At 46.5% G+C, this 16,275-nt stretch overlaps 1 protein-coding gene across 3 annotated transcripts in view; it reads left to right on the top strand.

The window, feature by feature from the left end:
- TBC1D10C (TBC1 domain family member 10C) overlaps positions 1-16,275 on the top strand; it is a 19,641-nt gene extending 3,366 nt beyond the window's left edge. For all 3 annotated transcript variants that reach the window (XM_083625243.1, XM_083625244.1, XM_083625245.1), the window contains exons 3-10: positions 4,250-4,349; positions 5,289-5,396; positions 6,220-6,326; positions 10,168-10,282; positions 10,664-10,729; positions 11,407-11,596; positions 12,122-12,276; positions 13,451-16,275. In XM_083625243.1, coding sequence (XP_083481369.1) covers positions 4,250-4,349; positions 5,289-5,396; positions 6,220-6,326; positions 10,168-10,282; positions 10,664-10,729; positions 11,407-11,596; positions 12,122-12,276; positions 13,451-13,873 — 1,264 coding nt within the window. In that variant the 3' untranslated portion in view covers positions 13,874-16,275. The remainder of the gene's footprint in view (positions 1-4,249; positions 4,350-5,288; positions 5,397-6,219; positions 6,327-10,167; positions 10,283-10,663; positions 10,730-11,406; positions 11,597-12,121; positions 12,277-13,450) is intronic.

Raw genomic sequence — 16,275 nt, 5'->3', positions numbered from 1 at the left:
CCTAGTCTTCCCTTTTCTACAGAAAGAAATTCACAACACATAATAGATGACGATGACAATAATAATTACAACAACAACAACAACAACAATAATAAGCCACCCATCTGACTGGGTTGCTCCAGCCACTCTGGGTGGCTCCCAACAAAATATTAAAGACACAATAAACCTATAGTGTGGTCCCAGGTTTATTATGTAGGAACATGTGGCTCTCCAGATGCTGTTGACTCCAATCCTATTAGCCCCAACCAGCAATGCCAATGGTTAGGGTTGGATTCCAGAAACATCTGGAGGGCCATAAGCTTCCTGTCCCTGATGTAGGAGGACAGAAATCTTGGCTCAGCTCAAGCAATCCATAGAACTAGCAAAAATGCATCCAGTCAGATCAGTGGGGCTTCCCTAACCATTGTGACAGACGTGCTCTTATCTGCATCTTTGTTAACTGGGAACATGGAGGCCTGTTTCCATATGTATATCTCATTTGCTGGAGCCGGACAGTGGCTATCGCCTTGCCTGGGGAAACAGATAATTATCACAGATTCAAAATTTGATACCTGTTAACACTTCTACAGTTCAGCATATTTACATGAATAACGTATTGGCCAATTGTACAATTGGTGTCATCAATTCGTCTCATTATCTAGTTATTTCTTTATGAATTTTTCTTGTTATATAATTACATACGATCCTCCTGGCTCTCTGCTGCAGACATTGGTCATAGCCCAACGTATTCAAAGTATTATATGACCCTGTATCACGCCAAATAATTTTTTTCCCAAACTTTATTCAGCATTCTCTGTGTTATTTTGACCTTCCTTGGTGAAGCTATACAAACTGCGACAGACTGGAGATGTACCTGCTTCCTGTGTACTCTAATGGCAATCTTGAGGCAATCTGAAATCTCATTTCTTGCAAAAACTCCCTTCTTGTGTTGAAATTGATAAGGTCTTATTCAATAGTTAATTTATTCAAGGTTGAATTCTTCATAGGCCTAATGCTTAACAGGAAAACCCCAGGGGATGGTTGGGAAACTAAAGAATTCTGGGCACTGTAAATAGCTAAGTGGTCCTGGGAATTGTAACTCTGTGCAGGGTAAACTATAGTGCCCAGAATTCTTTGAGGGAAAGAATGTGCTTCAAATGTGCTTTAAATACGGTATATAATTTGTTTGCAGTCATATAGAAACAAGCCCATGTGTTGTTGTTTTCCGCCTGGTCAGTTGCCTTCCTTAAATCACCATCAAAACCCTATCTTTATTTTATTACAGTTATTTGCAATGGGGAAATGGCTGGAGTAGGTGAGGTTGATAGATGCTGTTGATTGGGATGGTATAATTTGAAGCAAGGACTTCTAAGATGTAGAGGGGATGCAGTCCATAGGCTTCATTTGTCAAGCTTCAATACTCCAGGAATATTTTCAGTGCAGGGTTAAAACTGCTTAGCAAAGTGGTTGCATGTATTGGAAAAGACAGAAAGCGGTGCAGGGGAAATTAAAAAGCAATCCAGATTGACATTTTGCATAATGGAACTCAAGAGAAATTGACCCAATCATTGTTGCTTGCAGTCTAGAATTTAGGTAGCTAGTAGAGAGTGGGGAGATCAAGTCTTGGGGGAAACAGATGGTCCACCTCCCTCCCTTACTTCTACATAGCTCACCCTTTAATGTTTGTCCCATTTTCTGTGGTTTGCTTTTAGGTACACTACTTAGATACGTAAATGATTATGTGGTGTACAAGTGTGATAAATAAATAAATGAAACCATTCAATGCAAAGTAGTCTCAGGAGCTCTCTGCAATATTACTCATGTATGAATATTAATACTAGATAGATTCTCTAGCTGGCTTGAAGTCCAACTTGTAACAGGGCTATAAAGACTGGGCTGGAATGAGCAATGGACCGAATGTTAAGATTTACTGTAAGGTAGAAGGAGAAGCCTCCATAGGAAAATGTCTCTGCCTACCTATGAACTAACACTTCCTGTTATAGCAATCATGAGTGGCCACATCCTCTCACTGTGTCCATGACAACTTGTGCGCCATGGCAACAGGGGTGGTTACAGTGGTTAGTGACAAGGTTTCTTCAACTTGCCTGCCTGCAGGGCGTACTGCACAGGAGATTCAGAAGCCCTGCAAATCTACATCATTCTGACACCTACACTGCAAATCTGCATCAGTTTCGATGCAACTATCATAACTTCCCCCAAGGATCATAGAAAACGAGTTTAGTGAGATGCTGAGACTTTCCTGTTAAAGATAAAAAGTTTTTCCCTTCTTCCTGGCCAATGTACAATTTTCTTCCTGGGAAAGAGAGCATGAAAGTCAAATTTATTAAAAGGCTGCTTCTGACCATCTATTATTGAACATTCATCCTGATTTGCTTGCAGGATGCTAACATGTCTTCCCGTTTTTCATTCCACAATTTTCAGTGCATTTCTCTGTCACTCAAGGAACATGACACATAAAACCAGGAATGTAAGGAGCCATGCTGTGTTTCTGGATCTACAAAACTGAATATTTTTCTAGAGGGGTGGGGGAGAAACCAAGTAGCCAACCCCCCAAACGTATTTTAAAATTTATTCAGTGTTTACGTGCTCATTACACCATTTGTTTAGGGCTGCTCTGTATTTGCTTACTAATTACAGTTAGAACTTAAACCGAGAGGGCAGAAAGTAGATTGGGATCAACTGGTAGATCTCTGGCTAATCTGCAGTAGATCAGCAACAGCTGTCAACAACAGAAAAGCTTTCTCCTTTCTGATTAGGCTGCTGAAAAAGAAAAGCAGGGGAAGGAAATGGGAACAGTTTTTTGTGCAAAGGGACATGTGAAGTTGGTTCTACTACTGCTCACAAGTTCCTATGCTGAGCATGTGCTCAGAAACATCCTGCTTCTTAATTCTTAGCATATGCCTGCCTGCCTGAGTCACTATTTGGCACCGAGTTCCAGCTGATGGGCCTCGGGGTTCTAAGAGAAAAACCCAAACTGGATCCCACAGACCTGAAGTGTATGGGGCTGCCTTTGACTGTTTGGAAATCACAAATAGAGCAGAACATGGTGGCTAGATCCATAACTGGGACAAGAAGATGTGAATATATAGCATTGGCAGAGCCGTCTTTCCCATTGGTCTTAGTGGTTTGTTGTGCCAGGGCATGGCCTCCCAGGGGCGCCCAAACGAGTGGGGGAGCTGCGTGGCTCTGCCAGCAGCCTCCCCTTTCCCTGCATGCCCGCCAGCTGCGCCCCGCCAACTGTATGGCTGGCGGGCGTGCGGCTTCCCTCCCAAGCCTCTGCATCTGCTAAAGACTGCTTCCTGGAGAAAGGTGGTGTGCAGCCTTCCTGGGCTGCCTTCTCTGGCGCCCAGTGGCGTAGCATGGGTTGTCAGCACCCGGGGCAAGGCAAGTAATTTGCACCCCCTAACCCGTGGATTTGCGCCCCCTAACCCGCGGATTTGCGCCCCCTAACCCATGGATTTGCCCTAACCCCCAGATGTTGCGCCCGGTGCGGCCGGCCCCCCCTGCACCCCCCACGCTACGCCACTGCTGGCGCCCCAACGCCAGAGAGCATGTCCGCCAGCATATTTTCCTGCTTGATCGCTGCCACCACGCCGGGGATCAGGGCAGTGGGGGAGGTAGAGGACATTTTCCACTGCCCCCTCCCTTGTTTTGGAGTTGCCGGGGGGGGGGCGCCAGAGGGAACTTTGCACCACAGCACCGGATATGCTTAAGGCAGCCCTGAGCACTGGTTCTGACATTACTATGTTAGCTGCTGATTTGTTTCCACGCTCAATTAAAAGTGCTTTTTTTTTTTTTTTTACTTTTAAGGTCTTATATCGCTCAGGACCGCTAAATCCATAGGAAGCTGCCCAGAACCCAAGATCATCAACATCCTGAGGCCTGTCTCTGTGGGTGGCAATGAGTGTGCTTTTTCTGAAGTAGCTCCCTGTAGTAGTGGCCATTTTTGCATTTGCACCTCAAAGAAAGTGTTTCTGAGGTGGATCTGAAGGAATGACAACTTGCCTCATTTTTACATTAGTATTATTTGATTCGTTTGCTGCCTAATACACAGCAGCCTCTAGATGAATTGCAAATAATTTTAAAATGCACTAAAAAAAATTGTAAGCAGCCCTCAACAAATTAAACATTGTAAGATTGGCTAGGTGCATCTAAAGAGACATGATGGATGCGTTAAAAAAGAAAGTGGCCAATAGGTGAGGGAAGAGGAAGATGTCTTCAGCCTTGTTCTTGTTTCTCCCACATATAGCCTAGGGCAGCCCACAGTTGAGCTCATCCGGCACCGTGAGACCAAGTGGTTGGAGATGACAAGTCATTGGGAGAAAACCATGGCACGGCGTTACAGAAAGGTAAGAGGAAATTGGAGATAATTTGCTTTATTGTTGATACTGCTATCCTCTTTAAATGGAGCATTTGATGAGTCCCATTAGGATCAGAAAATAACGTTCACAAGGAGTTTCTCTCACTGACTCATAGACAAAGAACAACAGCCCATATTCTGCCTACACAATCAGAATTTGCTCCACGTTTTTGGAGACATGCACTTTCTCTAGCAAGGGTATTCACCAGTATTTTTAAATCCACCCCCCCCCCTGATCTTCCTCCAAATACTAGCACAGTGAAAAGAGATCATGGCAGAACTATGGTTCAAGCTTGGTGGAAGCTGTAGTCTAGCAACATCTGGAGGACCATAGGTTAACCATTCCTGTTTAGGGAAAGGGTGCAACCCCATTCAGACCAGGTTGAATACCACCTTCTCTGACCGATAAACCACATATCCACAGTATCTCCATCTTGTCAAGGAGACTGAGTTTTAGTTTATTGATCTCCTAACATATACATTTTTTTTTACTGATTTCATTGTGGTTTATATTTTATTGTATATATTGTTGTACACTACCATGTTATATGTTGTATGGAATGACAATATATACTCTCAAAATAAATGAATCCAATATATACTCTCAAAATAAATGATTCCAGTCCATTACTGGTCCCAGATGCCAATCTAGCATTTCTGCAGCCTCAACAAAATGAAATGTAAAGGAGAAACAGAGATAGGAATCATCATCAACCACATACCGATGACACCTTGCCCTAAATCTGCACTTGATCCTCATTCAGGGGTTTCGTGTGGATGTTAAAAGGCATGGGAAGCAAGATGGACACCTGCCAGCTATCTCTGGCCCCAGCCTTGACTGGCTCTATGATAGGCCTGCATTTGGGTCCACCTTATGATGGAGCATTGTACAGGATCACTGTTTTGCTAATGAGGTCTGTTGGCTCAGGTAAAGCTGCTATGCCGGAAGGGGATCCCTTCATCCTTACGTGTCCGCTGTTGGCCTCTGCTGTGTGGAGGACAAGCCAAAATGATGAGGAACCCCGGAAAGTACCAGGTGAGGTCACATCTCATGCAGCTGTACTTGCACTCTGACATTCCTGTAGGTCTCTGCTTGCTGCAGTTTCTGCCATTACTCACCTCCTCATCCTCTTCTTCCATGTCCTCTTCCTGTAAACCCTCATTTTATTTCATGGTTCGTTGGGCAACCCATCACCTTGTTCTTACTGGCTGAGATTGCTGATTTGGATATTTTACATTATCATCTGGTGGCTGCCCAGACATAGTTATGGCTAGAGCAGTTCTCATAGCAAGTAAGGAATGCTGTGCAGTGCAGTATAATGCTACAAACAATTACCTTGAAGTAAGTCTCCTTTAAGATAATGGAATTTAAGTCAACATGCATAGGATTGTGCTGTTAAACTTGCTGTTCTTCATTCTGGCTAGAAGGAAACCTTGACCTTGCCATTGTTTATTCCTTTGCATGTTTCCACTTATTTAATGAAGTCGTATACTGCCTTTCAGGGCAAAGCCTTCTCAAGGCAGCTCACAAACAATCTATGGAAAAACAATCTGAAACAATGTTTAAATACATCCAAAACAACCCAATTTCAAAACTAAAACAGCAGCAGATGAAAAGCCCAGCAATTTTGGTAAAATGTAGATGATTGAAACAACAACAAAAGTTATCTAGGTCTGTTTGCGGCTAAAAAAGTTGGAACTATATATACTTCCTTCAGGAATAGTCTGTGTCTTCAGCATGTGTGTATGTGTGTCTGTGTCTGTGTCTGTGTCTGTGTCTGTGTGTCTATGTGTGTGATCTCTCCTGAATCTAGTAACCCTTCTATCCAGGTCATTCTGAAAGTAGTTTGTTGTTGTAGGAGCTGCAGGAGATACCTGGTGATCCTCAATGGGTGGAGACCATCAGAAAGGACATTCATCGCCAGTTCCCTTTCCATGAGATGTTTCTGTCCCCTGAAGGGCCTGGGTAAGTGAAGGGCTAATAATGTGAACAGGAGAGGCAGATTAATTTCTGAATAGACTACCATAGGGTTTAAAGTTTCCTGAAAGCAGCGTAAGAAACACTTTTAAAATAAAATGTAAACATGCTTCTTCTGTAAGCCATATGAAAGTGAAAGAAGGCTAGGCTGGCTGTGCTTCTTCATTTAATGTGGAGGTTTCATGGAATCTTGCTGTAGAACTTGAACAGGGGAGCACACATCCAAACTTTAAATGAAAACAAAACTGGACAAATACTAGTAAATGGGCTTCTGACACTCATTCCCACAACAAAACAGTTTTGGTGTTCCTTTTCCTTTTATATTTAAACAGAATTCTTGAACGGGTGTACTCTACCATTCTCCAGTTGCCTAGGTGCAGACATGGGGTTGTATTCAACGTAACACTCAAGTGAATTTCTCCTTGTGCAATGGGACATTCTTACCCCTTTGGTCCCTCTGTGCACTCCCTAAATCTGTTCTAGGGCTTCCTCCAACCCTTCAGAGCAGATCTGGAGATGGCCAGGGGCAGGGGGAGGAGGAATCCCTTTGTACTTAGTGGTCATCCTTGTGTGCACATGCAACTATTTTGTTGAACGCTGCCCACAATCTCCGTGTTTGAGGAAGGAACCATAGCTCAGCGGCAGAGTATGCAGCAGGTCTCTGGTTCAACCCTTGGCATCTCCAGATAAAAAGCATTAGGTAGCAGGTGATGGAACAGATATTTACTTGAGAACCAGGAGAACTGCTGCCTGTCAAAGTGGACAATACTGGGCTAGATGGGCAAGCAGCCTGATGTGATGCAGGGCAGCTTACTATGTTCCTATTACAGTTTCATTTCTCTGGCTTTGATAGCAGGGAAGTGAAATGCGCAAATTTCCAAGCCTGAAGTTCTAGCACATGTTGTGAGTTACAGGAGAGCCTCACAAAGGAAAGCAAACCTGTGGCTGGAGGCAGGGGCGGAGGAAGGGGGGTGTGGGGGGTGCGGTCCGCCCTGGGTGTCACCACTGGGGGTGACAAAATGCCAGGCAGCACTCACTGCGGGGCCTGCAGCACGCCCAAGCCATGCATCTCACCTGGGAGAGACGCGGTGGCTTGGGCACGCGCAGGCTCCGCGCTGCCCAAACGGTCCACCTGCTGCCTCCCTTCAGTTGTTGGGCAACAGAGTGGGAGGAGGCAGGCAGACTCCGAAGGCCCCATGGTGCGCCCCACCCCTTTGGGCAGCTCGGCCTGTCCTTGCCCTGCCCCTATGGGCAGCTTGCCCCGCCCCAGATGCCCAAGCAGCTTCCTCCACCACTGGCTGGAGCACACTTTACACACACTCTGTCCATGAGATCACAACCTGGAAGGCCTTGCCAACAGCAGCCAAGTTGCCTAAGTTCCCTCCAGAGACAAAGCATCAAATTGTATCTGTATTGCCTTTAAACGTGGCTGCAAAAGATGCACTCTTACGCCATTAATATTAATGGAGACACACAAGAGGGAATCATCACCATGCTGATGCCCTGCTTGTGAGTTTTCAGGGGCGTCTGGCAGACCTGCGGCAGAGACCGAAGGCTGGAGGAGACAAACATGAATTAGTAGCAAGGCAGTCCTGATGTTCGTAATGGACATTTATTTACTTGTAGGCATCCGGGGAAGGTGGGTTGCACTTGAGAGCACATCCAGTGCAATTTGAATCTCCCAGAAACCTTGAAGACAGAACACAAACAAAACAAATATCAAAATTATTAGATCATTAGAGTATAATTATTTCAGCCACAGTTAAATACTTGCACACAATCTATCACCCTGTAGCTGAGGGGCAGGGAAGCTGATGCCCTCCAGATGTTGTTGGGCGACAACTCCCACTATATGACCCTTGACCCTAGCCATGCTGGCTGGGGCTGGTGAGTTTTGAAAGTCAAACAACATATGGATGGCCACACATTCCCTGTCAGGCTAACAGTGCAATCCTATACATGTCTATGCGGAAGCAAGCCTCACTGAGTCCAAATAGGATTTCAGCCTCAGAGTACCTAATCTGTACTGCACTCCTATCTATATTAGCATAGCTCTCTCTCTCTCTCTCTCTCTCTCTCTCTCTCTCTCTCTCTCCTCCTCACAGGTAACATGAACTTGTTTCCTTTTGATATATTGGCATGTGATCAGAGGCAGGGGGGAGGTCGCACATGGGAACCCTGTTTCATTGTCTTCTGAAGCAGACTGAAGCTTTCTATGAAGTACAGGTTGCGATTTCCGCTTGGAACAAGGGGACCGTGTGACACTATAGTAACCAACCCAGGGAGCCCTGCTTCTCTTTTTGTTTCATTTCCTCTAGGGGGAGCCAAAGAGCCTTTATTCCTACATGCAGCTGACATAGTTCAACCCATAGGTAGTTCAAACTTCTTTTTTTGTTTCCTCTTTGTTTTTTGTTTCCTCTTACGTCATTTTGTTTCCTCTTGTCATTTTAGCTACCTTGTTTCATCATTATCATTTTAGTACTATCTAATGTACTAAGACTGGGTTCTTATTTTTCTCTGATGCTGCTGGCATAGAAAACTGCTTTAGCCCAAGTCAGATTCTTTGCCCCATCTAGCCCAGTGATTGTCTAGTCTGGCTGTTGTGACAACAGAAGGACCCAGCTGCTGTGGAGGAATCTAAGGAGTCATCCAAAATAGTTTTTTCAGACCTGGGACCCACCTTTAACCCAGACATGCATTTGGGAACCCATTTCTTCTTGTGTTTTTACTATATATTTGCCTGGCGGCAGTGCTGCTGTTCCGACCCACCTCAGTTCAGGCTGGAACTCAGTAGTGGGTCCTGACCCAGCTCCCTTTGAAGACCAGTGATCCAAAACACTCTTCCTGCATTGCCAGAATGCGGCCAAACAGACAGTGTGCATGCCCTGGGACTATAATAAACAAATCAGTAATCCAGATTCTGCACACAGAGCATCAGCTATATATGCATACACTTATTTCCTTTTCATAATTATTTTAGGCTTTAGTTTTTCAAACAAATTGGAATGATCTAGCAAGGATTGGGATGGAAGAGATTAGAAAACAAAGGTGTGGGGGGGGAAAGGGCATCAAATGTGGTAATAGGTGGGCAGAGGGACAAAAGAAGGAGAGGAGTGGGGGGAACCACTTTTAAAAGCCATGAAAAACAAGCAGTAAATAGAGCAGGAAGGAAGGAAGATTGATGGGGTGGATGAACAGGGTAGCTTCAAAAGCTGTTGGTGTATACATGAAATGAGGTCAAGCCATGGGTTGTACTATTTCACTGACCACTTGGAAGAGACGCTTAACGCTGCAGTTGTTTTCTCATTTCCTCCTTCCCCCCTCTCCTCCACAAGCATGAGAGCTGGCAATTGAGGGTTGCTTGTTTCTAAATGACATTCTTTAGGATGCCCAATTCCAAGGCAGCTGACTCTGTTTATTCATTTATTTATTGGCAGTATTTATAAGCTATTTCATATTCAAATGCCTAAAGCAGTTTGTACACATAGGGCTTTATCCAAAGGAGGGCTGAGTAATGTGTCTCATCAGTGCAAGTGATTCCCCCCTCTCCTACCCCATGTATCTCCTAAATCTGTTCTAGGGGTTCCCCCAACCCTCCAGAGCAGATTTGGGGAGAGTGGAGGTGAGAAAGGCCTGCTGTGCTACTGGAAGTCGTTGCACGGGCTTCCACTAACAGGACCAGTTCATTGAATCTGGCCTGTGGTCTAATGTAGGACAACAGGAGAGTGGAGCAGGTTTGCTTTTTCTGGCTGGATTGGATGGGTGTAACTAAATGTAAGGCTGTGTCTATGAATTCCGGTCTTCTCTCTAAGCCTCTGTTCCCTTACAGGCAGCAAGGACTCCTGCAACTACTAAAAGCCTACACGGTGTATCGGCCCCAGGAGGGTTACTGTCAGGCCCAGGGACCGCTGGGTGCTCTGCTGCTCATGCACATGCCTGCAGAGGTGAGTCTCATGCCAAGTTACACATACTGTCTGACTTTTTCTGACCCAAAACCAAGTTTGTGCGTCTTCTAGGGCATTCTCTCACCCCAAAAAAGCACGGGGGGGGAGTGCAGCGTGAGAGCGTGCAAGATCACAACACCCAAAATGGGCACCAAGATATTGCACAAAAAGAATGGGATGTCCGGTTTTTTCCATGGCACTTGGAAGGGATGCCCTTTGTTCCTATTGGTGTCATGATTCCTTCCTCTTCTTTATTAGCATCATTTCTCTCATGCTTCCCATCACACTCCTTTCCCTTCCCTCCTGCCTCCACCCCCACCCCCCGCCGCAGTTCCCATTTGCCTGAAAGTTTCACTAATTCAACCTACTTGTCCTTTCCAGCAAGCCTTCTGGTGCCTGGTGCAGATCTGCGACTGCTACCTGCCTGGCTACTACAGCCCCAAGATGGTAATAGACTGGGGGAAGGAGGAGAGTCCTCCCTGGGGCAACAGGAAGTGGGCAGTTGCGACGCTGAGTCAGGGACATTTCCCACTGAGGGCAGAGCTGTATAGAAACCCCTAAACTTATCTTCTGAGAACAGTTGTCAGATAATTTGGGGGAGGGTGGAGGTGCTGTTGGACTACAACTCCCATCAGCGCCACCCAACATGGCCACTTGTGAGGCGTCCAGCAACATCTGAAGGACACCAGGTTGGGGAAGATTGATCTAGGATTATTGTGGATGTGGGCTGACTAGGTGGGGGGAGAGAAAGGTCTGATTTGTAGGGCCTCCATCTCAAGTACTAGTAGGGCCACCACCATTTTGAAGATATGGTGTTTGCACGTTTGAATAGCTGAATAAAAGACAGGGATTCAAGAGCTGCAGCTTTCAACAGCGATGACTGTGAGGGAATTGTCAGCAGTTGCTTTTTGGCCTGTCCCACAGCTGCTGAGGTGCAAGAGTGCTGCCAGATAAAATGGGCAACAGAAACACTTTCTGGCAAATTAGAAAGAGCCATTCATTTTGAAAGATGCGAAAGGTGGAGTTTGTGGGTTATGACGGGATGAAGTCCTTCGGGACAGTATCTGAGAACATGTGACCCACCATATATTTAACCATGACATTTTCTCTCCCTTCTCCTGCAGGAAGGGCTGTTGTTGGACAGCGAAGTGTTTGTTGCCCTTCTGCGCCGGGTGTGCCCCAAGGCCCTTAAGCACTTGCAGAAGCATGGCGTGGGCCCTCTGCTCTACATGCCAGAGTGGTTTCTGTGCCTCTTTACCCGCAGCCTGCCCTTTCCCACAGTACTGAGGGTGTGGGATGCCTTTCTCAGTGAGGGTGAGTGGCTGTCATGAACTTAAGGAACTGTGGGCCTATTCAAAGGGTGAAGGAGGAGAGAATCTGTGGGCAAAACATCACAAGGCCTCAATGCAGTGTTTAGAGTTGGCAGAGGCCTAGGTGAGGAATGTTTGTTTTGGAGCATAGAAACATAGGAACCTGCCTTCTACTGAGTCGGGTCATTCGTCCATCTAGCTCAGTTTTGCCTACAATGGCTGGCAATGGCCCTTCAGGGTTTCACACAGATGTCTCTCCCCAGCCCTACCTGGAGATGCCAGGGATTGAACTTGGGACCCTCTGTGTACAAGGCGGATTGTCTACCTCTAAGCTATGTGTTACACCAAAGGTCCCACCTCTAGCCGAAAAGGTCAGGTAGCCGGTGATGTGGAAGGTGTTCTCTGGCCAAGACTCTGCCAAGAAGAAGAGACATTTCTGAGACAGATAAACAAGTAGCCTGGCCTAGTATAAGGGAGCTTCTGACCATATCTGAGTGCCCTAAACTCTGCCCCGATTTTTCTTCTGCAGGGATCAAGGTGCTGTTCCGTGTGGGGATGCTGTTGATCCGCTTGGCCCTGGGCTCCTCAGAGAAACTACGTGACTGTGCAGGGGTGGTGGAGACCCTGGAGAAGCTGCGCAGTATCCCAGCTCACCTCTTGCAAGAAGACACATTCATGGCTGAGGTAGAAACCACTGGAACTCCTCTTCCTGGGACAAAATGTTACCCAGTCTACTGAATTGCCATCAGCAGTAACAGGAGATCATCCTACACCTGGGGTCAGGGACCTGTGGCCCCCCAGATGTTGTTAGACTCCAGCTCCCATTAATGCCCCCACCCTGCCAGCATGGCCAATGGCCAGGGGTGATGAGAGCTGTTGTCCAGCAACAACAGGAGAGCCCCAGATTCCTTATCACTGCCCTACATTTAAATTACCTGCAGCTCCCTTTCTTGTTTCTGTCTGCATCAGATACAGCAGGCTCCCTCTGTGTGTGTTAGGATTGCCAAGAAACCTGCTCTTATGCCTTTCACAGAATCCTGATGTGCAAAAATAAGCAGGCAAAGCTTTTCATGACATAGAATCATTGAATTGTAGAGCTGGAAGACATGAAGAAGTGTGTTCACCTGTTAATGACTGCAGGTTCTGCCTAGGAGCAAGAGGTGATTAAGAAAATTGGCAGCCCCAGTGAGGGTGATCATGGGGAAGAAATAATTGTCAAGCTTCAGTTAAACTTTCATCTAGGCACCCCTCAACTGCATAGTCCATGGGACGATTGCCCTGTAGCCTATATGCTCACACCTTTTGAGTCCCCTTCCAACTCTGTGATCCTATGACAGGGAGCCATGGCCAAGCTTGGCTGCAAGATGAACATGCTACATGTGCTTGTGAATGTGTATGCCATGCTCCCAAATTTTATTTTTATGTGTATGGTTACCTATAAAAACAACAGAATAATGGGGAAAGGGCCGTCTGAAAACAACCTTTCCCCAGCCAAGCTTTCTTGGGGCCAACACCAGCTGAACACATTGCCTCAAGGAGCTCTGCTCACAACCACTAGTCTGTGTACAAACACACACACACACACACACACACACACACACACACGTGTCAGCTGGCAGATCTGCTTGGCTCTGCTGTCTCAGACTGGGCAGCCTCTATCCAACAAGCCTTCAGTTTATTGGCTACTATTCTTCTGCTTCTCCCTTCCTCACTTTCTATCTGTTGATAGATTCCTAACATTATGACAGCCATTCCAGATTGCCTTCTTGGGAACCCCCATTCCTTAGGCAGCAGGCCCCAAATCCCAAGTTACAGGTTTGAGGCCTCACATCCTAAAAGCTTTCCTTGTATCTGGCAGGTACATGACGTGCCCATCTCAGACCGTGATCTGGAACGTGAATGCAGAGCCCAACTGAAGAAGCTGCGCGCATCTCGGCCTGACTTCCAGTACAGCCCAGAACTTCGGCTGTCTGGCTCAAAGGCCATCTTTGATGCACAGCAGCTGGAGTACATGCGGAATGACGAGGAGGATCCTGGAAGCCGCACCCATACATTTACCATCCCCCAGATCACGGTTGATCCTCCTCCTCCATCCCCCAATGAGAAGAAGAAGCTGGAGAAGGCCTCTGAAGCACCAGGCCAGAAGAAAATGAAGACGAGAAAGAAGCCGGATACACGAGGGAAGACCTTTCACTTCATGCCACGTCCCACCAGCAGAACAGAGGGAAGGCTGGAGCCAGACGTTGTAGGAAGGAAGTCTTCCTTCTATGTAGATACATGATTCTGAACGTGGATCTGAAGAGGTTCTGAACAGAGCTAGGCCTCTGCAGAGGAAACAAAATCCAAGCCTCTATCACTGCCCTGGTTTCATTGTGCATTTGATCATCTGTAGCACATGATGCCTTGAAGCCTCTGCTCAGTTTTTAAAAAGACTCAACACTTCCTCATTCAGGAGCCCTGCTCCTTAAGCCCTGATGTGTGGCAGTGCATGGAGGGAGATTCCATTCTTCCTACCCTTGGCGGCAGACGTTTTACCTACAGATTTAGGAGGTGGGTATTATTTGGCTAAAAGGGGTAGGGGTTAGGGTTAGGGTAATGTGGATTTCATTGAGGGGGGGGGCCCTCTACATTTCTCCTGGACGTATGGAAACTGGCACTCACCATATAGCTAATGATAAATCTATGCCAGGTGAGAGAACGGCACCTCATCAGTTCAGACCTCAAAATGATTGCAAAGCCACTGTGTGACAAGAGGGTGTTAAAAGTCAATGGAAAACAGCAGCTGGGAAAACCAGGACTGCTGGAAACAAGAGCCAGGAATGCCAGCTATGGAAATGGTTTGGGACAATCATCATCTGCATTCTCAGGAACTGAGTGAGCAAATGGTGTTACTATCAGAGAAAAGGCCTGGTGTGCAAATGCATATACACGCACATATGTCATTCAGACTCATGCAGCCAGGTGGCCCCTGTTGCCAGTCAAGAGAAGAGGAGGAAGGTGGCAGTGTTATAACTAGAATAACACACAATATGTTTCCCCCAATCCTTAGTTTCTCATACTAATAAGATACACATCACTGCACACAAGGATTTCCCCACTCAAGCAGCAGGCATAAGAGCTAGTGGGGAGGGGAGGTTCTGGAAAACAATGTCAAGTTTTATCAAGGCTAGCTCGCATCCAGGATGCAGCTTTAATAGAGTATCTCATTTTGTTTTTAAAAAGATGTAGCCCCCAACAGCATGGCAAAAATTCTTTTAGTTCCTCCTGTGAGCAGTAGTACACACATGCCTGAATAATGACACCACAGGGGAGAAACTTGCCATGGCCTGGGCTATTCCATCACCCCACCTGCACCCCAGATAAATGTTATCGTCCTTGCTAGTGGTAACTAGTTTAGTCCCTTGTCAGATTATGTGGAGAGAGACAGCAGAGCACCTGCAGGGATGTCTTCTCAGCTAATCCCCTCCTCAACCTGGCCTGACACCTGCACCTGTTCGGCTCCCCCCAGCATTAGTGCTCAAACAGGATTAAGTCCACCCTGCAAATTGCACAAGGTTTGGAAGTCTCTCCCTATGACAAGGCATAGGCCTGAGAGTAGATGAATATACTGAGCGAGCCACAGATGTGATCCGGTCCCAGGCCATTATGAGGCAAGGCTACAACACTGATGTCTTTTTGACATTTCAAGTCAAAACGGAAGCTGGCCAGCTTGTGCGAGTCTACACTTTTTAAAAAGATATATAAGTCCTCCTAACTCCTAGCTATGGTCAAGCTATGGGGTGGGGCCAATTTGTATTTCTTGGTCTTCAATCTGTCTCCCATGTAGCGGTGGCAGGCTGTAAGCCTTCCAGCCAGGCCTCTACCATTGCGCACACATGGGTTTGCGCGAGGGTCCTTCCGAGTTGCCCTAGTCATCCCCCTGAATCTTAAGAAAATGAGGGAGGCGGGAGCACATTTATTTGGCCTGCACCAGAACCAGGGACAGCCCCCAAACCAGCTAGGGGACAGTTTGTCATAGTTTTAGCACCTCTGTGGGCCCTGAATGCAGCTGTTGTCAAAACAACATCTGTTCAGGGCTGCTCAGTGTCACCTGGCAACTTACTGTAACAACTTGATGGTGGGTTCCAGAATCTATTTTTTATTGAAAAAAGCACTGAGCAAGACCTTTTGGTGTTTTAATGCTGTGAGCCCCTCCATCTTAGGCTGAGGTTGTATATATGTGTAAATAAACCATACTATATATCATTGAGACACCACAGTCTCCACTGTCCCCCATTCCAAGGAAACTGAACCCCTGAAATCTCACACCACTCGCAGGGTGTGGTGGGGTGCAACAATACAACTTCTGGGGCCTAGGAGCATAAGGCCAAAAGCAAAGCACAGATGCAGGTTCCAGCAGGGATAACTGGAAACGGGTGTGGCAGTTATAGGGGGAGAAGCCAATCAGGAACTAGCTCAGAATCAGCTGACTTGCTTAGTGGAATGAGCAGGAACGGCTGGCAGAGCACAGTGCATGGAATGAATGTAGACAGCGAAACTTGGCTCATTATTTTACACTGAGTGACAAATTCCAGAGGGGTAAAAGCCGTGTTGGTCTGTTGCAGCAAAAACAACAGTGACAAAACTTACTAATTGCCAGCCAGGGACATATGCAAGTTATTAAAATGGGAATATATACATCGA

The sequence above is a fragment of the Podarcis filfolensis genome, assembly GCF_964270895.1.
Source record: "Podarcis filfolensis genome assembly, chromosome: 1".
Classification (NCBI taxonomy): domain Eukaryota; kingdom Metazoa; phylum Chordata; class Lepidosauria; order Squamata; family Lacertidae; genus Podarcis; species Podarcis filfolensis.
Note: the sequence above shows the minus strand (reverse complement) of the source record. Positions and strands in the feature narration are given on the sequence as shown.